Genomic DNA, 25,782 nt, shown 5'->3' with positions numbered 1-25,782 from the left:
CCCCCCCCCGCCCCGTGCCAGGCCTGCACTGAGCCCTGCGCTGCGCCCCCTGCCTGGGCCCATGCGGCCCTTTGGAACCTTGGTCTGTCCCCAGAAGTGCGGGCAAGTCTGCTCGCGGGCCTTACACTAGTGGGCAAGGAGGCATCGAGAGCTTGCTGGTGGCTGGTCACTGTGTGCCCTGGCGGCGGGTGGGGGTTGGAGAGAGAGAGATGTCGGTGCTGAGGGACTAGCACGGTCCCGGTGCCTCAGCCCGCCGCCGTGTTGGGTCTGGGTGCAGTGAGGCTCTGTGGGACCCCGCGCCAGAGTCCATGCAGGCCCTGAATCTGCGTCCGGGTCTTCCGGTTCTTGGACACCATTTGCAGCAACTGGTGTGATGGCTGTGGTCCCTGAGCGCTGCCACGGGACAGCGCCGTGTTCCTTAAAGAAAAGCACGGAGGGCAGAGGTGCCCCCACAGTCCCACATGTCCCCTCCCCCGGGCCTGGGGGTGGCGTGGGGCCTGTGAGCTCTGAAATCCCCACACCTGCCCTGTTGTATTCGACGTGCGCTCTTCCCAAAAGCTGTTGCTGGGTAAGATGTTTTGGCATCCCGTCCTCATTTCTGCGCGATCGTTTACCGTCACTTCATAGACAGCGTTTCCTGAACTTCTGCAGCCCGGTAACACAATAACATTCTTCCGGGGAGTTAAAGTGGGATTTTGCGTGTTTGTCCTTTTTTGTTCCTTGCAAGAAAGGTAGAGATGGTCTTTTATCTTCAAAAGTTAGGACTTGCAGGGATGTGTCATTAACTGTGCTTGAAAATATATTTTTAGACAAGCAATGCAGGATAAATCCTAGGGCGATGTGACATCATGTTCTTGTCAAGAATTGCTCTTTGTAAACATTCTCTGATAGATCACTCTCCTTAAGAGGCTGAAATACCCAGCTGCTCTCAAAGGTGCTGTGTGTGTTAGGGATAAACTAGGTCATGTTACAGTGGTTATTGGCAGTAATGGATCTGGAAAATTTAGACTGGTTATACTGTTTGTGCTCTAGCTACTAAAGCATTTGGGGGAGATTTGTCCTTTTCTAATTTGGATCCTCTTAAAGTATTGATTGGTGTTTGTACAAGGGCCAACAAAGTCTTAAGTCTTAAATAATTTCTTGCGTGATATGCCTTTCAGCTGTCCTACCAACATAAACTCCATTCAGGGTATCTTTACAGAAAATGTTTTGTATGCAGTTACTTAGAATTCGGTAAAATTGATCATTGAAGTGTTTATTTTTCCCGTGCGCTCTTAATGAGGGGATTTTTGGGGGCTGACTTCTGTGCTCAACAGTCCTACCTCGGAAGGTAATGTTTAACAGAATGTTTTATGGCTTACCGCACACAATTCTCTCTCTTCGTATTCTTGGGCAAGTTCTTTATTTGACGGTGGAGGCTTCCAGGCCATTCACAGAAAGCACAGAGGAAAGCGATAATGTTAGATAGGTATTCATGGCAGCCTGTGTTCTTATACGGGGAGGAAAATGTTGGTTTTAAGTAAAAGTCTGGAAAATAGGTCACTGTCAATGGGTTGAGGGACAAATACTGTCCTTTGTTCTTGGTTTATTTGGAGTAAAAGCTTCATTGTAGAAACGAATTTCTGTTAAAATATGTTTTACAATCAACAAATACAAATTTCAAAAAGGTACGTCCAGGAGACCAGGAAGTGTTACACGGAGAGAAAATATGGCGAGTTTCTGGACGGGATTATTTTGTTTTCACTGTTGATAATTTCTTTAAAAAAATTTATACTAGGCACTGAATTGGTGATAGTTTGTACACTTTTGAGCTTAGGCTCAGTAAAAACTTATCAGCCACTCGTAAATGGGATTTTCCCTGCAGTTTATCTAAAGCCTTCTGATCTTCCATGTCTGTTTTAAAACTAGAAATTTGAGTCTTGGTTTTCTCTGGGATTGTTCAGGTTTTTAGTATTTCTGAATTATTCGAAACCTAGGGTCTCATCCTCTTGATGCAGCTTGGAAAAACGGAGTAAAAACTTGATTGCTTTTGTGGTTCGCGTAATGAAGCGAGTGATTTGCTCTCTTTTTGTGGCTGCAGACGTCACCCGAGTGGCCTGGTTTGGGGTACATGGGCTCTTCATGGAAATGTTGACTAGATCATGAACTGTGCTGGATGGACCTCCAGACCCCCGCTCTTTGTGGCCGACCGTGGGCCCCAGCAGGAAATTTATCTGCAGAACATTACAGAGCAGCTCTGGCTGCTGTTAACTTTTCTTTTTTCACCTCTTTCCTTCTTCCTTTTTCTTTTTTTTTTTCCCTCCAAATTTAGAGAAGTTCACTTTTTTAGGGACAAATAGATTGATAAAGTCACTATGTTAAGATAAGCCTTACGTAAGATAAGCCTTGGAAACCGTAAATGGCCAGCAAGAGTGATGCAATAAATTTGGAGAGCAAAGGAAAACAATCTAGTAAATGGATGCTGCTTTCCTTTTGATATTAAAACCTCCAGCTCCTGCTTGTTTTCACATGGATGTTTCTGGATGAAAGTCTCCATACCAACTTTGGATTTTTCTGAATCTGTTAGTAGGGACTGGGGAAGGAAAATTCTCACGTCCTCCCTCGTCTATTCTTAGACGTTCCTGAATGTAATCAATAATTAGATTGTGTATTTATCTGCTTTTTTTTGTTCCCCTGTGGGGTCAGGTTTGTCTTACAGTCTTTCTATTTTAGTCAGAGGACATAAGGGCAGTTTTGATACTGATGTTAATTCATATTTTCTTTTGGAAATCTGTCGGCATACCGTTGTTACGGCTCTATTTCCACCTTCTCTCTGGAGGTGAAGATGGGATCTCTTTCCCGGGACGAGGAATTTATTTGCGTGTGTGACACACTGTGGTAAACAGCTTCATAACCCGGAGCCTACATGCAGAATCACATTGCGGTCCTGCCGGTGTTTCTGCCGTGAGCGGAGCCAGGACTGCAGCCGGGGAGTCTTCCGGAAGATCGTGGAGTTTGCACAGTAAAACCCTATCAGGGACACTAGTTACATTTGGGCACTGCTGATATTGATATGTTGGCCCTTGCTTGCTTTTGGAGGGGAGTGCTGAAGAGTTGAAAGGAAACCTCTGTTTGAGAAAGTGGGATTTTGTCACTGTTGCTTTGATGGTTTTTTCTCCTACTTTGCGTTCTGAACAAAGCGTATTTGAGACTTACCTTTAAAATGAGCGCTTTGGCAGCAATGCCTGAGCACATTGTTCTTGGCCGTTTGGAAACAGGGCCCGCGTTGCCTGTGGACACTTGTGCGTTCCCTACGCCCTGGGATAGTGGGTTTGTGTCCTCCTTCCCCTCGTGGGGGAGGTGGGCTGGGGCTTCTTGTGAATGCCGCTGATTCTGGGGGCCTTTTATTCATTTCTTCTTATTAGAGTGGAAATGTAGTTTGCTCATAATGGATTATTGATTGGCCTGAGCGAGGCGGCCTCAAGGCCTTGTCAGCTCCTGTCCTTAACTCCCCAGCAGTGAATACATCGGTTCATGGCGCAGCTCGGACCCGGCTGCGGACTATAAGCCTGGAATTGTTAATCTGGGGCAGATTGGTGTGTGCAGAGAGGAACTCCTCATTGTTGTTATGGAATTTCTCCCCATTTGTTCAAAGAATAGGCTTTTTGTCTCAGCAGTAGATAAGCCTGTGCAGGATGTTAATGATGTATTTTAATTCATGGCCCATAATACTACAGTGTAACGAGTAGGGCCCATTTCATTGTCTGCTGGCGAACAGACAGGCAGTATACTGTGCAGCCCGGCCCAGCACCCACTGGGGCCTGTGCTCCTGGGCATGCCCTGTAGAGGTGGGCAGCACCCACGGCTCCGTGGACGCGCATTCAGAAGCACACGCCAGGCCAGGCTGGAGGTTCATTCTTTTGATTTTATGACTTGCCTTTTGGAGCCGTGATACTCCCGTAAATATCCAGAGCATTCTGTCTGCAGAGAGCTGTTTTCTTTGTAAGGGCATCCTCCCGGCCTTACTGGCTCTTCAGATTTCAGGAATTCTCCCGTTACCAGAGCTGCACACATGGGCTGGGCACCCCCCCCTGCTCTGGCCTCCCTCCCTTCCCGGAAGCTCCAGGCTCCCCCAGAAGGTGACCGGGGAGACAGGAGGAGGGACCACAGCGCGCCGAGGAGTGCAAACCTACTTCTTGGTAGCGTGGTATGGTTAATTAATGAACCAGAACTGAAAAAGTACCCAGCTAGAGAGTACTTTGAAAAAGAGGAGCTTCGGGGTTCTGCTTCCCTCAAGTGAAAACTCTCCACTCAGAGCAGGAAACGCCCGTCCGGCTTTCCCGCAGCCCCTAGGACGGGACCCAGTTCCGCCTCCCACTCTGGTTCGGTGGGTTTAAAGAAGCTTGCAGAGTTGTTTTGTTAGGCAAATTACTCAAAATATTAGACGTCACTTAAAAATTAGCCTCTGGATTCCTTGTGCAGGATAAGATGTTGATAGAATTATCTTTGATAGTTTTGGGGAAATCAGCACAAAATCATCCGGCTTCTGCCTTGTGTTGATTTACTTCACAGAGCAGAAAATGGCAAGATTTCCTGTAGATTCAGAGATATGCTTACTGTTTAAAAATGCAGGATATGTTACCTTTTTCCCCTGGCAGTGCCACATTTAACTGGTTAGAAAATGATTGTTTAAAATGTGGGAAAGAAACCTCAACTGCATGACTGTTTTTTTTTTGCCTGGGGAGGGTGAACCGGGTCACCATGAGCCCCAGGAAGTAGCTGGGGCTGGTTCATCGCTGGACAAAGCTACCATGCTGTCTGCGGGGAGGCTGTGCCCAAGCTTTGGGTGGATTCCTGAGTGTCCCTGAGCAAGCCTCTAAAGCACTGTGAGCAGTCTCTTAAAATACTGCTTTTCATTTGAACAGTTTATTATTTGGATGATCTTTCTTTCTTTCTTTCTTTCTTTCTTTCTTTCTTTCTTTCTTTCTTTCTTTCTTTCTTTTTTAATTTTGAATACTACAATTAACAAAAGATAATGTTCTCAAACTGCATTCCTTGGAGCCTTCTGACCTTCCTCCAGGCCTGGAGAGGGGGATGGGTGGGGGGNCAGGCTTCTGCAGAGCTGCTCTTTCAATTGTGTTCCTTACTGGGATGGCAAGTGGGAGTTCTTTTTTTAAAGGTTCTTTTTTGAAAAACTCCCCAAATCCATAAAAATTGGAAGAATAATGAACATGCATACACTCACCATCTAGATTCATCAACTAACATTAAAAAATAATGTTTAGATATTTTATTTACATTAATTTATTTTTATTCACTCCTTTCTGACTAATATTCCAGCATTCTAATTTTTTTATGAGGTGCGATTGGTACATAACATTGTGCAAGCATATGGTGTACAACATTATAATATGACGTCTGTATACACTCCTCCGTGATTGCTACCAGAAGACTAGTCACCGTCTGTCTGTATACAGTGACACCCCTCCCCCCATTTCGCTTACCCGCTTCCCTGGAGCAACCACTGATCTGGGTCTATGAGTTTGTCTTCATTTTGTTTTCTTTTCTCCAGATCCCACAGATGAGTGGAATCATCCTGTATTCGTCTTCGTCTGTCTGACTTATTTCACTTGGCCCAGTGCCCTCCAGGTCCATCTGTGCTATCGCGTACGGCAAGAGTCCATTCCTCTTGATGGCCGCGTAGTATTCCATCGTGTGTATGTGTATACACACCACGTCCTCTTTATCCACTCATCTCTCGGGAGACACTGAGGTTGCTTCCATGTCTTGATTACTGTCAATAATGCTGCATGAACATGGAGGGTGCAGGTATCTTTTTGAATTAGTGTTTTTGTTTTCTTTACGTAAACACCCAGAAAGTGGAATAGGTGGGTCATATCGTGGTTCTGTTCTTAATTTTTCGAGGAATCTCCATACTGTTTTACATTCCCACCAACACTTGTTATTTCTTGTCTGTTTGATAATTGCCATTCTCACAGGTGTGAGGTAATATCTCATTGTGGTTTTGATTTATAATTTCCTAATAATTAGTGATGTTGAGCACCTTTTCCTATACCTGTTTACCATCTGTATGTCTTTGGAAAAATGCTTCTTCAAATCCTCTTCCCATTTTTTTTTTTTAAATATCGTCTTGCCATTTTTTAATCCAGTTGTTTGTTTTTTTAATTGTAGAGTTGTAGAAGCTCTTTAGCTATTTTGGATATTAACCCCTTAGTAGATGTAGGATTTGCAAATATCTTCTCTCAGTCAGTTGCTTTTTTGTTTTGATGTTGGTTTCCTTCACTGTGCAGAAGCTTCTTAGTTTGATGTAGTCCCATTTGTTTATTTTTGCTTTTGTTTCCCTTGCCTTTGGAGTCAGAGTCAAACACCTTGCTAAGACCAGTGTCACAGAGCTTCCCACCCATGTGTTCTTCTGGGGGTTTTATGGTTTCAAGTCTTACATTCAAGTCTTTAACCCATTTTGAGTTAATTTTTGTGTATGGTACTGTCGCAGGCTGGTTGCATGCTCTTACATGTGGCTATCCGGTTTCTCCAACATCATTTATTGAAGACACTGCTTTTACCATTGTATGTTCTTGGCTCCTTTGCTGTAAATTAATGGTCCGTTTACACATGGGTTTATTATTAGGCTCTCAGTTCTGTTCCGTTGACCAGTGTGTCTGTTTTTATGCCGATAGCATACTGTTTTGATTTACTGGAGCTTTGTAGTATAGTTTGAAATCAGGGAACATGGTGCCTCCATCTTTGTTCTTCTGTCTTAGGATGGCTTTGGCTGTGTGGGGTCTTTCGGATGTCATACAGACGTTAGAGTTGTTTGTTTTAGTTCTATGAAAAATGCCATTGGAATTTTGATAGGGATTACATTGAATCTGTAGATTGCTTTGGGTAATATGGATGTTTTAGCAATATTCTTGTAATGCATGAGCACAGGGTATCTTTTAATTTATTTGTGTCTAAACATTTGTAATTTTCAGTGTACAGGTCTTTCATCTTCTTGATTCAATTTATTCCTAGATATTTTATTCTTTTTGATGCAATTATAAATGGGATGGCTTTCTTTTTCTTTTTTAAAAGATTTATTTATTAGAGCGCATGCGTGCACATGCACAAATGGGGGAGGGGCAGAGGAGAGGATCTTAAGTGGACTCCCTGCTGAGTGTGGAGCCCGATGTGGGGCTTGATCTCATGACCCATGAGACCATGACCTGAGCCAAAACGAAGAGTTGGCCCCGCAACCAACTGGGCCACCCAGGTGCCACTGGGATTGCTTTCTTAATTTATCTTTCTGAGAGTTTGTTATTAATATATAGAGTGCCACAGATTTCTGTATATTGATTTTGTATCCTTCAACTCTACTGAATTTGTTTATTCTAATAGTTCTTTGATGAGTGTTTGGGGTTTTTTGTATATAACATCATGTCATCTGGAAATAGTGACGGTTTTATTTCTTCCTTTCTGATTTGGATGACTTCTTTTCCTTTTTCTTGCCTTATTGCTCTAGCTAGGACTTCTAGTACTAGGTTGAATAAAGGTGGTGAGAATGGACATCTTTGTCTCATTCCTGATCTTAGGAGAAAAGCACTTAGCTTTTCCCCATTGAGTTTGATGTTGGTTGTGGGTTTACCATATATGGCCTTTATTATGTTGAGATATGTTCTTTCCATACCTGCTTTGTCGAGTTTTTATTATAAATGGATGGTGAAATTTGCGAAATGCTCTTTTTGCATCTACTGAGACGATCATGTGATTTTTATCTTTCACTTAATCAATGTAGGGTATCACACTAACCAGTTCTTGCATAGTGAACCACCCTCGCATCCCTGGAATAAATCCCACCTGATCTTGGTGTATGCACCTTTTAATGCATTATTGAATTCAGTTTGCTAATATTTTGATGAAGGTTTTTGGATCTCTGATCATCAAGGATACTGGCTTGTAATTTTCTTCTTTTTGTGGTGTCCTTGTCTGGTTTTGGTATCAGACAAGTAAATATACCTGCACCTGCTATCTAGGTCCTGCAGTTGTTAACATTTTAATGTATTTGCCTTTCTCTTTTTTGTAAACCATCTCCAAAGTATTTCATCAACATTTCCAAAAACCAAGACTATTCCCCTGTATTACCAACCTAACGAAATAGCAGTTCTCAAATAGTATTTAATGTTTAGTCTACATTAACGTTTAGTTTTTATGAAGAGTTTGGGAGCTAGAATGAGTCTGAGCATGTCTGCTGCAGACGGCAGTAGCTGGTGGAAGCTTTATGGTTGTATTAAACAACCTTTTGCGGTGGACCTGTGAGAGCCCACTGAATACATAGGGGTGACTAGTGATCTCTACTTTAGTTTCCTAAGCGTCTATTATTTTGTCCTTTTGAATTTATTAAACCAAATACTGTCTGTCTCAGTGAGTAGGTATCTTTGCACTGACCTTTCATTTACTTATTCAGCAGTTATTAATAATAGCATGTAACATGTTAACCATTTTCTGTGTGTTAAGCATTGTACGTAGAATGCATTAATTTAAACCTCACAGAATTATTATAATGTAGTTTTCATTACTGTCATTTACATTTAAAAATGAAAATGGCTGGGAAACAGAGAGGTTAAGATGGGTCACACAGCTGATCCAAGTGAGTGGCAGAACTGAGTTTTGATCTTGGGTAGTCTGATCTGGAAGCTTATGGACTAGACCACCTCTCACAGCACTGTGATGCCCAAAGTGTGCTTGGCTCTGTGCCAGCACAGGGGACTCAGTGGTGAGAAAGCTTGTCCTCTAACACACAAGTGACCAGGTAAAGAAGCAGTCCAGATGTGAGCTAGGGTAGGGCCAGGGCCATGCAGAGAGCTGGGGGAGGGCCCCGACCGAGTCACACGGCTACCGGGGGTCAGGTAAGATATCATGTGTGCAGGTGGGGTGGGAACTGCGTGTGTGAGGCCCGGAGGTAATAGTGAGCCTGAGTCTGCCTGGGCGTGGAGCAGAGCACATGGTCATAGCGGGGCCCGGGGGACACGCATGCAGCAGCATGGGGGCTTGGGTCCTGGTAAGCCCCGCCAGGGAGTTTGGGCCTCATCTTCAGGGCATGGAGGCTGTAAAGGGTGGAAGTCTCAGGCCGGCCCACATCTGCATCTGGAATGTGCACTTCAGCTTGGGATGAAGGGTGCGTGGATTCAGGAGTGAATTGAGGCTGCCGGGGGTGTTGCTGGGTGTTGGTGAGAAGGAGGGGAGAGCCGAGGGTGAGACCAGCGGGATTCGTTCTGGGTTCCTGCCCAGGGGAGTCGCGCTAACGGCGGGCGAGAGTTCTGCTGCATCCCTGCATTCCCGACGGAGCCTCAAGTTCCCCGGAACACCGAGCCAGCCCTTGTCAATGCAGGTCATCATGTCCTCCCTGTGCTTCTGGAAATGTCTACCTGCCCTGCTGGTCTGCTGCCAGCACATTGTTTTCTGTGTGTTGACATGTTTCCCGTTCTGACTTCTGGGTTTCTGGAGCCTAAGCCTGTTTCTTATCTTTGAGTCGTTAGGTTCCTGTAAGTGGCTTGGTGCCCTGTTGGCTCTCAGGAACGGGGGTGAAACCCGTGTTCAGTCAGACTCGTGGAGCTGACTGTGAGGTGCTCTGCCTGCCAGAGATGCCGGGGTGCACGTGGGTTCTTCTAGATGCTTTGGCTGTGCTTTCCCGTCTGGCTGTCCCACTGTCCCTCTGTCCCGCTGTCTGGCTGTCCTGCTATCCAGCTGTCTGGTGGTCCCACTGTCTGGCTGTCCGGCTGTCTGGCCGTCTGTCCTGGATGTTAGGTGTGCAGAGCTTGCTCCTATGGGAGTGACTGGAGGGCAGGAGCTGCTTCAGCAAGTCACCAGGGCATGGTTCCGGAAGTGACTTTCCTGCTTTGTATGAGGTCAGAGACGCGGTCCCCGGATCCCCACTTAGAGTAGTGATTTATGAGTTGGAACAGTTACCCACAGGATACATTTATCCCAATCCAGTGAGCTCCGTGCAAGCGCAGAGAGAGTCTGAAAGGTATGGCAGCGGCCCTGCATCTGTCTGTTTAGACCGTAGTGGTTTACTTATATCTATGTTCCCACGATTGCATTTTAAAGTTTAGCTGCATATTTTATTTTCACAGCTTTTACATATTGTCTCTTAAACCCTTCCCTATCTTCTCTATAATGCATTTTTTATGTTATGAATGTACAATTTTATTTTCTTAAAAATATTTTACCTTGGGGCGCCTGGGTGGCACAGCGGTTAAGCGTCTGCCTTCAGCTCAGGGCGTGATCGCGGCGTTATGGGATCGAGTCCATCAGGCTCCTCCGCTATGAGCCTGCTTCTTCCTCTCCCACTCCCCCTGCTTGTGTTCCCTCTCTCGCTGGCTGTTTCTATCTCTGTCAAATAAATAAATAAAATCTTTAAAAAAAAAATTTTACCTTTACCAATTTTTTATAAGCATGATTAAATTACCTTTCTCAGAAAACATAGAAGGCATTTTTAAAGAGTAACTTCAAACTGTTCTCTCTAGAGAAACACACGCACACAGTGAGCGATCCGTTGGAAATCTTTTTTAAAACCCTAATCAGCAAGCCATTTTTATGCATAAACAATTAAAATTATGGTCTTGTCTGGCAAGTTCCCAATTACAGCCTTGGAAAAAGTTTGTGATACAGAGACAAAAACTGGCTCATTATGGGCAAACTGTGTTCAGATGGGGCCGTGGTGCGTGTATGTCCGTGGGGTGGTATGCTGTCCTGTGTCAGCTGAAGCACACCCGTGTGTTTGCTGTCCCTTCCACGCCCTCCCCTCTTCGTATTCCTGCTGCTGGAACACGACTCCCTCCGGTCTGCATGAAGAGCTAACATTTATTCACACATTTTATAACACGAGTTATCTTTAGGTTCATGTGTTATTGTAGGAAAAGGTGGAACAGCAAATCCCATGCGGTATTTGCTTGTCTGTCTGGGAGAGTCAGAGGCAGCTCAGGACGAAAGCATAGCTGGTCAGAACAGAGCAGTCTGACGCTTTGTCCCGTGGTGGTGTCCATGCGTGACCTGCTTCCCCCTGGGGACAGAGATAAATGTGGGGAAACCGTCTGAGACCCTCCAGGCTCGGGGATGCTGGTGGGCTGTTGTTTTTTAAAGGCTGTCGCAAAGCCAGTGGTGCTGGAGGGCTGATGGCAGCTCCGTCCCGCAAGCCCCCAACTGGGGCGGCTGCCTGTGGTGCATTTGTAAGTTGAGAGCTCTGATGACAGCATTCTTGTGCTTTTTTGGAAAAGAAGTGATGACCCTGTCTTAAATAGCAGTTTTTGCCTGCAGTTAAAAAGAATATCGCAAAGATGTGTTGATTGGGCCACTGATGAAGGCGGGCCTGTGGCTGGGCATCACTTTCTGACTGTGGCTTTTTCAGGGTTCCCAAGAAACTTCGTTAGTGGACGGTGGGTGTCAGGAAGGGGGCCACTTGGTGGAACTTTTTCAAGTGGAGCCAGTTTTGTTGATGTTATGATTTCCTTAAGATAATGGTGTTTGGGGCTTAAACAGTTACTACTGTTACAGCATTGTTTCCATTTCTACATTGATGTATTTTCCCCTTGGTAATATCTTTAAGTTCTTTAAAACTGTGACCCGTGCAGCTCTCGCTGGGATTTACAGCAGGGCTTAGTTTTGAAAGACGGGGGTGGGCAGAGAAGAAGTGGGAAACAAAAGAGAAAGAAGGACTTGTTTTGCTGATGGCAGGGGCGCTGTTCACGTCCTCACTTGCGAATCCTCCTGGAAATCGCAGGCCCTGTTGGCTTTGGGTAAAGCTGTTCAGCTGGTTTTGAGGAAGCCTGAGGAAGAAAACTGTATTCTCTGGTGTTTGGGTCCTCGAGGGAAGGTGGCCAGGCCAGGCCTGGGGTCAGGGGTGCGGGGGGATCGGCCACTTCATGAGTCCATGCTGCGAGGAGGAACGTGGGTTTCTCAGCCAGCAAAGATGGCAGCCGTGTTCAGTGTGCAGACGACTGAGGACCCCCCTGGAAAGAGAGGGAAGTGCAGTCTCATCCCCTCGGACCAGCAGCCTAGCTGCCTGATGCTCTGGTGACCCGGGACCACCTGCTCCACTTCAGGCCGCCTCCGCTGTGGTGGCCAGGGCTGCAGGCACACCGGCTCCCCCCTGCCGCTCACTGGGGCTGTGGGCTGCAGGGCCGGTCGCCGTCTGGTGCTACACGAGAGGCTGGACCGGGCAGGTGATTACTGGGTACGGACGGGTACAGGGATCGGGGGATGCTCTAAGGAGGGGCTCGGCAGGGGCTTCCCTGACTCTTGGCTCCTGAGAAATGAGGAGAGGAGCCTGGACTGTGAGGGTCCCTGAGAGCCACCTGGCTGGTTAGTGGGGGCCCAGGGCTCCTAGGGTCTGTGGTGCATCATTCCATGCTGGCGCTGGGGTGGAGACCCCTGACCTGCCACACCACATCCTTGGAGCTGCCCCACAGCTTGGGAAGCATTTGACTTTGAGGGTGCTTGGGGGTGTTGAACACGCAGTAGCAAAGAAAGAGGGGATAGACCGGCCACAGAGCAGGCACTGGTAATGATCGGAACAAGTCTTCTCACTCGAAAAGTCCACCTTCATTTCCAGGTGCATTTGTGAGTTGCCTCTTGACACCCTTAACTGGTTGAGCACTAGTCCTCCGTGACCTTGTCTGTGTGGCTGGTTTGTGGCTCTCTGATCCCTTTGAATTGGAAAACTGTCTGACCTGAATATTCTTCGTCGACCAGCTGCGAGGTCCAGTGGAGTCTGTGAAATTACTTCAGAGCCACCAGTTTCCTGTGTTTTTTCTCCATGAAATTATTTCTGTATGTTTCTTTAAGCTTCTAAGATCTTTATACCCAGATTAGGTCCTTGGCCTAAATATGAGTAGTATGTCGTGTGTGTACTTTTGTATAGTATTTCACAGTCAACATTTTGAGGGGATGAAATAAGTCATGGGATAGAAGGGGATGCATGCAAATCATTTGCCATATAACGCATAGTAATAGACAACATATAAACCTTCCCAAACTTGTGCCAAGACCAAAACAGCTTGGAAAGATTGTTTTAATTAGCTTAAATCATCATTAGGAGGTGTTCTTGTTAACCTCATTTGTCCAATTTTACGGGGAGTTTTTATTTATGTACGTTTTGGAGTCGTTGATTTTTGGGGGCTCTCTCTTGGCAGGAGGAGCTCTGTGCACCTGTTAGCGTCGAGAGTAAAGGTTACCCGTGTGCTGTTCTGCTTCCTGCCTCTTTCCAGACTTGGCTGCTCTGACTGCACTGGTTTCTTTAGGTGCCTAGGAAACCCATTAGCATGGGGCTTTATCAAAAGATGTTTCAGAATACATAATTTTAAATAGGATTTCGACTAAGTAAGATTTCTTCTAAGGACCTGTGGGAGGAGAAAGCAGGAGGGGTGTTGTCTGTCCAGAGGGCGTCTGTCGGATGGCTTCTGCACCCCGCCGCGAAGTGAAGGACAGGGAGTGCCCACGCTCAGAATCCTTCCTGGTGGGCAGGTTCCCGTGCATTCTGTCGTATTGTTAATACCCTCTTCTGTGTCTGCTCTGGTGAAGACATGTCGGGCTGGACAACCCAGAGCAGACAAGGAGTCGCTGCCCAGGGCCTTTTGGGAGAGAACCTTTCATTTGTGAGCAAAAAATGTGTATCAGTACCTTGGTTCCAGACCAGAAACCTGCAGCCTCTTCATGTTTTGAGGATTTTATAATCTGGGTTCCTCGTGTGTATGAGGTGGTGAGTTTATAAAAACATGGCTTCCTTTATATATGTCATGGCTATTTTTAAAGAAAATCTGCCCATCTGGGTGCCTCCCTCCCCCCTCGCCCCCATAGGGAGACCCTCAGAATCCTGTCTTAATTACTTCTGCTTAGAGGTAAGGGGGATAAACAGCCCATGTCCCAGGGGAGCTGTGATGCCACCCTGCCTCCATTTCTGACCCATCAGAATACTGTTCTGAAAGGTGCTCTATCTCTCTCCCATCCTTTCTACTTGGTTCACTGTTTTGTTTATTCTACTTATCACAAGTCAGATGGAAATTCTGTTTTTACTGCAGATAATTGCTTTTTGGTGTGTATCGTCTTGGGCCCATTTGGCGGCTTATAGGCGTTCCGGTTGCCTTTCCTGACGCGTGGGTGGTTGCCCGCTGTGTGCCAGGCATGGCGCTGGGCACCTCCCTTGTCTGCTTTGTCTTTGCCTGTGCACAGGGTGCTGGAAACAGCCAGACACCTGGAGGAGTGGCTCCGACAGGGCCTCCCCTCATTCTCTGGAAGGTGGGTTGGGTGTGAGCATGGACAGTGACGCGCACTGTGACACCTGCTGTCACCAGGGAGAGGCATACCCAGCTTCTCTGGGAAGGTACCGTGGGAATGTGACCTGTGGAGAAGGGTGGGGGGTGACTGCAAAGCGCCTGGGGTCCAGAGCATATTCTGCACTGGGACTGGGACTTAGCCTTACAGCCAGAGCCTAGGGTGCCCTTTGGGGGTTGGGGTGAGGTGGTGTGCAGGAGAAAAAGGATGGGATGGGAATGGGAAGGGGCCAAAGAGTTGGGGCTTTTCTAAGAGGCAGTGGTTCCATGGCCCTATGCACCTAGCGCTGGTGTCATTTGGGGCTGCCGTGCTGGCCGTCGGGTCCCGAGCAGCCGGTTCCAGGCATAGACCTTGCTCGAGCTCCGGGTAAACCACCTGTGCTCATCGCTGAAGACTTGTTTCCCTAACATCTGAACACAGCAGTACGCTGGTCGGCTGCCTTCGCGGCTCACTTGTCCTGGGCACGAGCTGTGCCGCTGTGTCCCTTGCCACCGTGTCCCTGCTCCTTTCTCCTTGTTCATCATCCCCACGTGCTCTCCGTGGTCTGCGGCCTGTGTTTCTCACACTCCCACAGCTTCACTCACCTCCGTCTCTCCTTAAAGATTTGGTATCTTTTTGAGAAAAATTGTTCTAGCATACAATCATGTACAGTTTACTTATTTTAATGAGTCAGCGCACAGTTATCAATAACTGTTTCCTTATTGGTCTTTTAGAAGAAAGCAGCTGCTTGTGCGTCTATCTGGATTTGTGTTGGTGTCCCCTTTGATTTGGTGGCTTGCTGATTTTCAGGAGTGTGCCCGTCACTCCCCGTGGGGGTTACTGGGTCCCTGTTGATGTGGGAAACCTCGTTCCTAAGATCTCTGTGTCTTTTCTGTTGCAGGTGCTCCCTGCCGTCTGCCATGCTTTCCAGGTAGGAGATGCGGGCTGTCCTGGCAGGTGCGTCTCTGCCGCTGGGAAGAAGAAGCCTCGTCTGAAGATGGAGAGATAAGACGTTGTCTGGCAGGCCTGTGCGACAGAAAGCCGTGGCCGCCCCGGCCTGGGAGCCCTGGTCCTGGAGATGGATCGCAACCGAGAGGCCGAGGTGGAGCTGAGAAGGGGCCCGAGCCCCACCAGGGCCAGCAGGAGCCCCGAGGTGGACGGAGACAAGGCCATGAGCCATAGCTGCTGCATCTGTGGCAAGAGCTTCCCCTTCCAGAGCTCCCTGTCCCAGCACATGCGCAAGCACACGGGGGAGAAGCCGTACAAGTGTCCCTACTGTGACCACAGGGCTTCCCAGAAGGGCAACCTGAAGATCCACATTCGTAGCCACCGCACGGGCACTCTGATCCAGGGCCACGAGCCGGAGGCCGGTGAGACGCGCGTGTCCGAGGGCCTGGACGGCTGCACCAGCCCCACCAAGAGCACGTCCGCCTGCAACAAGATCCTCAACGGCGCCGCCCAGGTGGACAACAGCAAGATCCTGCTGAGGAGCAGCAAGAAGGAGGCCGCGGGGGCTGCCTGTGCCCCAGGGGACGGCAAGGCCACAGCCCAGTGCTCCTTTTGCAAGTGCCGGTTCGAGCGTAAGAAGGAGCTGGAGCTGCACGTGCACCAGGCCCACAAGCCGTTCCGCTGCCGGCTGTGCAGCTACATGACGCTGAGGGAGGAGTCCCTGCTGAGCCACATCGAGAAGGACCACATCACCGCGCAGGTGCCCAGCGGGGCCGAGCCCTACGTGGAGAACGGCAAGCCCGAGCTGACCCCTGGGGAGTTCCCCTGCGAGGTGTGCGGCCAGGCCTTCAGCCAGACCTGGTTCCTGAAGGCTCACATGAAGAAGCACAGAGGCTCCTTCGACCACGGCTGCCACATCTGTGGCCGAAGATTCAAAGAGCCGTGGTTCCTCAAAAACCACATGAAGGCGCACGGCCCCAAGACTGGGAGCAAGAACAAGCCCAAGAGCGAGCTGGACCCCATCGCCACCATCAACAACGTGGTGCAGGAGGAGATGATCGTGGCTGGCCTGTCCCTCTATGAAGTCTGCACCAAGTGCGGGAACCTGTTTACAAACCTGGACAGCTTGAACGCGCACAACGCCATCCACCGCAGGGTGGAGGCCGGCCGGACGCGGGCCCCGGCCGGGGAGGGCGCGGTGCAGGGTGGCCCCCCGGACTCCCAGCAGCTCTTCCTTCAGTGCCTCAACCTGCGGCCTGCGGTGGCCAGCGCGCCCGCCCACGGGCAGGCGGGGCGGCGCGTGGCCGAGCTAGACCCGGTCAACAGCTACCAGGCCTGGCAGCTGGCCACGCGGGGCAAGGTGGCCGAGCCGGCCGAGTACCTCAAGTACGGGGCGTGGGANCCCGAGTGCTTCGAGTGCGGCAAGATCTTCCGCACCTACCACCAGATGGTGCTGCACTCCCGGGTGCACCGCCGCGCGCGCCGAGACCGCCATGGCCCCGGAGACCGCGCGCCTCGTGCACGCTGCGGCTCACTCAGCGAAGGCGACTCGGCCTCCCAGCCCAGCAGCCCGGGCTCAGCCTGCGGTACTGCTGCCGACTCCCCGGGCTCGGGCCTAGCCGACGAGGCTGCCGACGAGAGCGGAGAGGACGGTGCGGCCGACCCTGCACCAGGTGAGTGTGTGCGCCTGCGCAGCTTGGTTCAGAGAGTGAGGACCCAGGAGCTCTGTACCTGGGGGACCCGTGCCCAGGTAGTCCTGGCTCAGTAGCCCTGCAACCAAGCGGTCCCATGTCCGGGTATCCCAGAGCCCATGTATCCCAGGCTGTGTAGCCCCACATCCAGGTAACACAGTAGCAGGTAGCTCTGTGCTGCCGGGGTAGCCCTTCCCAACGTATCCCTGAACCCAGGGACGTCCAGTGCCCAGGTTACACGTGCCTAGATAGTCCAGGCTCAGGTGACCCTCTGACCCCATAGCCCTCAGCCCAGGAGGTCCAGGCCCAGTAGACTGGCAGGGAGGTGGCCCCGGGCCCAGGTAGCCCTGCATAACCAGGCCCAGGTAGTCCTGTCTCAGCCCTGCACCCTGGAGGCCTGGTTTCCCAGACCCAGCAGCCCCAGACCCAGGTAGGCCCTGCACCCGGGTAACCCTGTGCCTCGGTAGCCCTTGCCCAGGTATCCCTGGTCCAGGTAGCCTTGCACCCACATGGGCCCACACCCTGGTATTAGGTAGCCAGTATACACTTAGAGCTCAGGCTGGTGGGTGCAGACAGGTGCCTGTCAGCTCCACTTAAGGCACCCTTCTTGCTGATTTGCCTGGATATGTTTGCATTAATTAACACCTTTGGCCTGTTGAATTAATGGTTTCTCTGGGGCATCGGTCATTTCTGAGCAAAGAACAGGTGATGGGACACGTCCAAGGCGTGCCCTCTTTCTCTGCAGGCCTAGAGCCTGTTCCCTCACCAGGCGGTGTGTGCACGCATGCACACTGACACTCGCTTCTGCTCTTCTCCTTTGCACCAGACAGCCGAGTAAAAGAGTAACTTCAAATCGGTGTGCAGTTATAATTAATCTCCTCGGATTCAAGAAACCCTGTGGGTTTAGAGACGGCTCATTGGAACAGATGACTTTCCAAATAGCAGCTATGTAAATATTTAAAGATGCTCGGCCGACTTTGTTTTCATCATTTTCCTACTTTCTATAAGTCTTAAGCATTCTGATACTTTATTCACTATTTTTTGTTTTGGGTAATTTTTTTTAGTAGAAGATGATGTTCCAGGGACAGAGCTTATAACTTTTCCTGCGTCACTGGGACTATTTTTCTCTTCTCCCTGGAAACCGGTTCGTGGATGTTTCTTTTACCTGAAAGGCCAGGGGTGTAGAAACCCAAGAGCTTTAGCAGGGCTATCTATATTCTGTAGTGAGGAAAACGACCCTAGTGCATTCATTCCTCCAAAGCAAAACACAATTCTGTGTCCTTTTTTCCTTATGAGGGGTGTAGCAAATTATTTGGAACAGAGTTTATTATAAGTTTATACCGTGCATTATATGAGAGTCTATTATAGTCAAACGGTGCTGAGTCAGTAAAAGTGTGGAAGAAAGTTGTTTCTCTAATCCCGTAGAGAAGCCTGTGCTGACCCCTTGCACACACCTTGTAAGTATCCGTATAGATAAATGCACAGTAACGCATTATGCACTGACCTGTGTTGTTTCCCATCTCATTTCTTACTCATTAACCTGTGGGAAGGAGCAGGAGAACATGCTACTGTCTGAAAATTCAGTGCTCCTTCTCTGAGCCTGAGATTCCTGTAACAGTTTGTCGTTGTAAAACCTGGTGGACCCAACTGTGACCTTTGGTTGGCATTTTTGAAGGTTAAATCTTGGTTTTTCTCTTTAAAAAGTTTTGATAATTATAGATTTTACTGATGACATTCCAATAATACTGTGACTGTTTTTGGAGCACATTGGATAAAATGTTAGGTTAGAACTAAATCTTTTTTTCTTTTTTTTTTTGAAGATAAATATTTTTAATATTTGGAAGAGCTCTTGTGATGGCGGTCAGATGATTAATAATCTAATTCAGTAGTGCTTTGAAAATGTTGGAAAGATCAAATGATTTTCACTATACATTGGAATTTACTTTTTTCCATCTCAAATTCATTAAATTTGAGATTATCATTTACCTCCTAATGAGATTATGTGTATTTTCTATATGTGGTCTGTTTTTTTTGAGAAGCTTGATACATCAGATGTTTCTGTAACAAGCTTACGTATCCTAGTGGAGGTCAACAAGTTGACAGTAGAATCAACAGAATACTGTAGCTCACTGAGAGACCAGAAGAGGAAATTTGTGTCATGACAGTGGCATAAAGTGTTGAAGAACATTGTGGGTCTGCATGGGTACCTTTTGTGAGTCTGAAGGGCAGAATCTTTCCTTCTCAAACTATAGACTTCCCAAGCTCAGCAGGCCTTTAATGGTCCAGTGTGGGCAATAAACCCCTGCCTCCCTAGATGTTCTTTAAGGAGTGAGCTGTGCGTTACATGCATGTAATACTCACAGACACTCCCCTTTGCAGGGTTTGGCTGAGGACTTGGGAAAAGCAAATGAGTATTTGAATCCTCTGTTTTGATCTGCGTGTGCCTTTACTATTACTAGAAGATGAATTACGTCTTTACACATACAGGCAACTTAAAATTCTTACAGAGCTTTGATGGGATGGCTGGCTAAAACTGATGGAGGAAGTATGTGCAGATTGAGAACAAAGCACCACAGTAGGTCCTGTAAGAATGAATCTGGCTTCTGGTGGGAGCAAAGTTGAAGTTAGACTTCTTTGTGACTTTTCTTAGCAAGTTCCCCTTGTGCCATAATTTTACCCAAAGATTTTTGACATCCAGGAATGGATTTGAATGCTGCTTTTGGCTCTAGAGAAACTTTGCATTATCAGATTAATTACAACAAACTTTTTTTTTTTTCATGAAACATTCTTTGTTGTGTATTGCCATGTGGTTGTTTGGAAAGCTCTGTCATATTCCCTTTACTTCCTTGGAAAACTGGGTCCCAGCAGCCCTCCTTTCCAAAACTGGTCGAAGAGCAAGCTTGTGAATAAAAGTCAATCAAGTAAAAAATATGTTACTGAGATAGATTTCCGTCCTCCCTGAGAAAGTGACGTATCCCTGACGAGAAAGTGCACTTTTGGAGCTCACGAAAACGTGAAACCTTTTAATTAGAGAGGAGAGGAGCATTGAAAGGGCATGCAATTCAAGTTTACAAAAACGAGCACTTCCAAACAGAAAGCAGAGTCAGGGCCCTTCGAGGTCATCATGAGGACAAGGGAGTGTTATTTCACAAGTAAATAAGCCGAAGCAGGATTCTGCTGAGAAAGCTTGTGGGAGATAGAGGCATGATGGACCCCTGGTGAGCATGTCTTGAAGAGGCCGGTTCACAACCTGTGCCGTTGTGAGACCACCTTTGGGTGGCCTGCCTTGTCTCGGGCCATCACAGTTGTGTCCACCTGCCTTCTGGCAAAACGCCGAGGACCCCATTCCCACCATATTGTTTCTGCAAAGACATACGTGACTACATAGGTTTTGACCATTTCTTGTTGTTCTCAACTCTGCTCTTACATCAAATCTGTGTTCTGTGGAGCCTGCCTCTCTGTACATCTTTGGATACTCAGTGCAACTTAACTGATAGTAACCCCTGAAGTTTTTGGATGAAGTCCTGTGAAATCGCCAGTATTTGTTTCTGACCCACAGGTTGTCGGACCTGCCCAACCTGACAGAGAAGCAGGTTCTAAGAACAGGTGCCACAATATTATATGCAGTTTGAAGAATTAAGGAGAGTTTCCAGAACTGAGCAATATCATCAGGGAGTGGAAAGACAATTGAAGGAAGAAGCAGATTTCCTTCAAAAAGCCCCCGTTGGCCTGGCTCTCTCTGCTTGTCGCCCCCTCCAGGCCGACAGTCTAGCACATCAGGGCTCATCTTCTTTCCATCATAATGGAAGGAAGATCCCTGGCCTCTTAACCATGAAATGGTGGCTGAGCACGTGCCTTGAGACAGTGGCGACCGCGGCTGTGCCAGGGCGGGTGAGGAGGGCCCACCGTGGCCGGGCCGCTGGCGCAAAGGTCCAACCGCCATTCTTTCTGTGTATTAGAGCACCGAGAGTCATTGAACGGCCCAGGAAGACCATGTTCTCAGACGTCCACCTGTTGTGACAGGGTTTCGGGTGAACCTAGCTCACAGAGGTCGATGTGGAACGTGGGGGTGTGCCGGGAGGGGCGTGTGCCGTGGCGGCTGGGCCTGCTGGGACAGGAAGCTGTTATTATTACTTACTTTAGAGTTTGCTTTAGCATAGAGCAGAAGGGGCTCTTCCAGAATGCTGTGTCCTCATGGTGCTTCTGCCCAAATCCGCTTGAGATGTGTGTCCCGAGCGGCGAAGCTGGGACCCGCGCTGCAGCCCCACAGGGTTCTGGTCGCCACACGGTGGAGTGAGTGGGAGGGCCTTCAGCATCGGCCCGCGGGAGGCTAAGCTGATCCAGCATGACAGCTGGTTGTGGGTAAGGGTGGGGAGAGGGTCAGTAGGGTGGGACTGGAGCCACACGTGCAGACGGGAGGGGACAGGATGTGGCTTGCCTGGGGGATGGAGAGCAAGCACACCTGGGGACACTTCCATCCAAGCACCAAAGCCTTGCTGGATGGAGCTATAGCAGGTGGTCCTTCCGAGGGGGCCCGGGCTGGTCGGGGGCCTCTGCCTCAGATGAGCTTGGGGAACTGATAACAGGACCAGCTCTTGAGTCACCGGGCAGTTTGCTCAGGCTTGCTTTGTCCAGTTTCTCCGTTGCTCTGGCAACCTGTCGGTCCCTGTCAGCGATATCTAATAAATGTCCACACAGACTGAAGGCCGCCCAGGAGGGGCCCCGTGGCACGCCCCGATGTTGGTGTCAGGTGCCGGGCCATAAATAGAAGATGATCTCTGCTGTGTGGCCAGTGCCAGGCCCGACGCGGCTTCTGAGGCCGTTCCCACCAGTGCCAGATAGTTCCCGTCTCCCTAGGCTGGAGGTGACAGAAGAGCAGGTGTGTTCCAGGTTCCCTAGAATGCCCGGCACATCCAGCCGCACGTGAGGGGAGGCCATGTCGTCATGGTTTCACACCACACTGAATACTGAGGCATCTCCGAGTTGGAAACCCTCCTATTAATGTCTTATTTAGTATGAAAATGCAGTGAAGGTCTTTAAGAAAGCTGTTCAGATGTACTTGGCAGTCGACAGCAGAACGCCTTGTGGTTTTAGCCTGCGTCTTAGCAACCAGAAACCGCCGTGTATCTGTGCTGGAAACACATACACCTGCGAGGGGGACCGTTCCTGCGGCACCCCAGCACCTTGCTGCGCTTTCTGAATTATCCGAGGATGATTGAATTACAATGAGAAGAGTGTCTTTTAAGTAGGTTTTCTTGTATTTTGATTCTTCAAACATTGGTATTTATGCATGGCACGCATGCTAATATTTGCTTCAGAATGCCACATTCCCTGACCTCCCAGAATGAATTTATTATAGCGTGAAAGGCGTCAGACTCTGGAAATGCGACTCTGGGGTTTTCTTCCTTTCACTGAGGGACACATACGGGATATACATATGCAGGACGTATGGCAAACACCGCGCAAATGTTTGGGTGCTGGCGTCATTCGCACACTTGCTCTCTCTCTCTTTCTTAGTTTCTGACACAAGACAGGGTCACAGGATTTTGGAGCTGGAAGGGAGCAGGAGGTGTCTCGTCTGTCCCCATTTTTTCAGGGCGGGAACCGGGGTACAAGGAAGCGTTCTAGTTTGCTGGAAGCTGTACAGTGTGTGTCGCGGAGGGCAGCTCGGTTGGCACATGCCAGATAGCAAGTCACCTTTTGCACTGAGGACCAGTGTGCTGTCCTCTCTTGAGCTCCACGAGCATCTGGTCCCCCGGCAGCTGTGTCAGGCTGCGATGCCACGTCCCAGGGGCTGTCGTTGCCACACTCCTCTGGTGCGTGGCATGTGGTCGGCATCCCGTGGACACATCTCTTGTTGGTCCTAGAGGGAGACCTGAGCCAGGGGCCTCAGTGTCCAGTTTCCAGCCTAGGAAAGGGTCCCTGTCCTGCTTGTCCCTCAAGGCACAGGATGGCCTGGACCCCGTGTGGGGCTCTGGATCCCCTGTCTGCACGGAGGCTAGCTCTGAGGGCGGGGTCAGGTGGACACTGTCCAGCCGCATCCTGCAGGGGGCCGAGCACCTGTCGCACAGGAGCCTGCTTGTGGCGAGCGCTCGGCGGGCGTCCTCTGCCGGCAAAATTAACCGTGTTCCCGCGTTCTAATAAAAAATGAACGCGCTGTGTCTACAGAGAGTCCTACTTGATGTGTAACTGCTTTTCGACCTTTTCTGCCTTTGGTTCACATCCTAAATTCTGTTGAGTTTTTGTCGCTCTGCCGTAGGGATGATGCTGGCGGCTGTGATTTCCGGCTCCGTCCTGGGGTTTCAGCGTCACCTTTGCCATTTTGTCGCGAAGAGGGGCTCTTGGTCTTCTCCGCTTAAGACTTGAGCTTGTTCAAAGGGCTCTTCTTTGTGGATTTTGTCCATCGACGGGATAGAAGTCAGTTTGGTTCTTCTGCCCTGGCCCTGTGAGTTGTGGCGGGCCACGGGAAGGTGTGGCGGTCCACGGGAAGGCATGGATTGCGCCTAGGCTGGGAGCGTTTGCAGAGCAGGCTGTACGATTTGGCTTCTGGAAAACCAGCATTTGCTAATTGGAGCAGGGGTCGTTCCCAGTCAGCTCTGGGGGAGGGTGGCCATTCACCCAGTGAGTGGGGCAGTACCTGCTGGTGTGAGGTCACCCTGAAGATGCCGCCCGTCTCAGGGCCATCCCAGACGCGTGCCAGGCGTCCCTGCTCCGTCCGCACACCTGCTGCCACATGTACGTCCTCTGCACTGGTGATGTGGCACCTGGCATGCGTCCACCTTTTCTCACCGTTACCAGGTATTTGTTGGAAACACAGGGCCCGTCAGGTAGCGAGTGGAAGCGTGCAGCTCCTTATGTGGCCTTCTTGGACCAGAGCCGTGGCCTGACCGGGCAGCGTAGTCCCATGGTGCACCTTTGCTGCATCCTGATGCCTTGTCCAGAACCCCCCACCTACCCTTTGCATGGCCTGAGTGTGCCCTGGAAACCCCTCCCTGCCACCGTGGCCAGGCCCGCCTCCCTGCTGGGTGACCCCGGAGCCTGCGTGCGTCACTGCTGCTCTGTCCTGGGAACTGCTCCTCTGTGCTGTTCCGTGCTGCTTGTCTTGTGCCAACATCGTCCTCACCTCCTGCATCTTCACTGTTTGATCTCATCGAGGGCAGGGCCTCGCCTCGTCCAGCTCGCTGGCCCCGTGGCAGGCACGACTTCAGCCATGGCTTCCGGCTACACTGGGGTGGAGCGGGTGCGCTTTCGGTTTTGCAGTGAGCCACACTGAGAACCGTCCCTTGTGGGGGAGATTTTGCGCAGGAGCGTGTGCTTGCCGGCTTCTAGATGGCATGTGACCCGTGATAGCAGCCTGGGACTAACAGCGAGGGCTCGGGTGAGAGTCGGTATTCATGATTTTCAGACCTCTGCCTCCGAGGTTTTAAACCGTGTGCACGTGGCCCAGCTCTGTGGACTCTTTGGATGGCAGGAGTTGGCTACTTCTGTGGCCTTTCTGGCCAGCGTCAGACTTGGGATTGGGACTTGGGACGTTGCCTTTCCCAGGACTCTGTCCCTCCCATCCCAGGCTGGTGGCCAGTGTCCTGGGCGTTGCTGCTGTGCAGGGGGAGCAGAAGCGGGCTGGGCCTGTTCCCAGCGCCTGAGGACATGCAGCTCATGCTTCCCCAGACCTGGCATCTCAGGAAGCCCGGACTTAGGTCACTGCGTGGTTCCTGCCTTCCTGCCTCGTGTCCCCAGCAGTTGCCACTCAGCATGGTGGTGGGCACGGCGCCCTTGGCCTGTCCCCTCCTGGGGCCATCCTGCGTGTGCAGGTGGTGACTCACCAGTGAAAACACCACTCACCTGTGTGGCCCGGGACAGATAGGGCCCTCCTGTCCCCCCACCATGTCACCACGGAGCCATGGTTGTCCAGAATGCCTGGGAGGAGGACAGCCTGGAGCCCACGGTGTCCCTGCCCGTGGCCACTGCACGGTCAGCCTTCTCCATGGCGGCCTGTGTGTGGTGTGCACACTGAATTATTCAGTGAGTTTAGACTCTCTCTCTTCAAGCATTTAGCTTTTATTTGGTAACTGTTTCTGTCGTGTGCTCATCTCTGCACAGATTCTTCATGTTTCATTTATAAGTTTAGTTCTTTCGTTTCTTTTTGATGTCTCCTAATATCCTGTGTGCTGGACCTAATCTGAGGCCAGTTCTTGGTGAAACCTTCGTAGGCTGCTGGTTGGATTGGGATTTGGATGCCCAATTTGCATAAGCCTTTGCGTGTGTTCAGACAGATTGCAGTTTGAGGTCTATATTTTACTAGAATTAAAAAGTGAGGCGTGGTCTTCTCCAGATGAAGGTCAGAAGGTCCCAGTTTCCTTGCTGGATTCTTACCTGATTCTGCGGGAGGCTAGGGCAGTCCTATCCGTTTGCAGGGAGCCTCCCCTCCTGTTTTATTTACAAAGGCAGATGTTGATTTGAGACAAGTATTTTCACAGATTAGTAAGACATTTGGGCTGACTGCAAGCTGCCAAATGCGTTCTTGTAGAAGTGTGCCAGATCTGAGTCTTACTCATGGCCTCTCTTCTGACTGCAGAACAGTTACGTTCAGTACCGTGAATCATGTGTTCCAAATGTACTGTGGCCATCGCTGTCACTCTGTGACCTCACGGGTTATTGCGATCTCCCATCTGCAGTGGTCATCGACTGTAGTGGACACTCTGGGGTGTCGGGCATCCTATAGAGAATCTGGTGTGTGCCCGAATCTAGCTCTCGAACCCTGCCGAAGCGCGTCAGCTTCCTTCCGGGTCACAAGATCAGGCTGTTACGCGCATGAGCGTCTGGCGATGGATTCTAGGGCGCGAGCGCCATTGGACTG

General features: G+C 49.7%; 1 protein-coding gene across 1 annotated transcript in view; it reads left to right on the top strand.

The window, feature by feature from the left end:
• The window catches only part of ZNF516 (zinc finger protein 516), an 85,926-nt gene that overhangs the window by 3,938 nt on the left and 56,206 nt on the right, over positions 1–25,782 (top strand). Inside the window, exon 2 of the mRNA XM_034643202.1 lies at positions 15,188–16,907. Coding sequence (XP_034499093.1) covers positions 15,365–16,907 — 1,543 coding nt within the window. The 5' untranslated portion in view covers positions 15,188–15,364. The remainder of the gene's footprint in view (positions 1–15,187; positions 16,908–25,782) is intronic.

Source organism: Ailuropoda melanoleuca, chromosome 14 (genome assembly GCF_002007445.2).
Source record: "Ailuropoda melanoleuca isolate Jingjing chromosome 14, ASM200744v2, whole genome shotgun sequence".
In the NCBI taxonomy this organism is placed as follows: Eukaryota; Metazoa; Chordata; class Mammalia; order Carnivora; family Ursidae; genus Ailuropoda; species Ailuropoda melanoleuca.
This window is presented reverse-complemented; position numbering and strand designations above follow the sequence as displayed.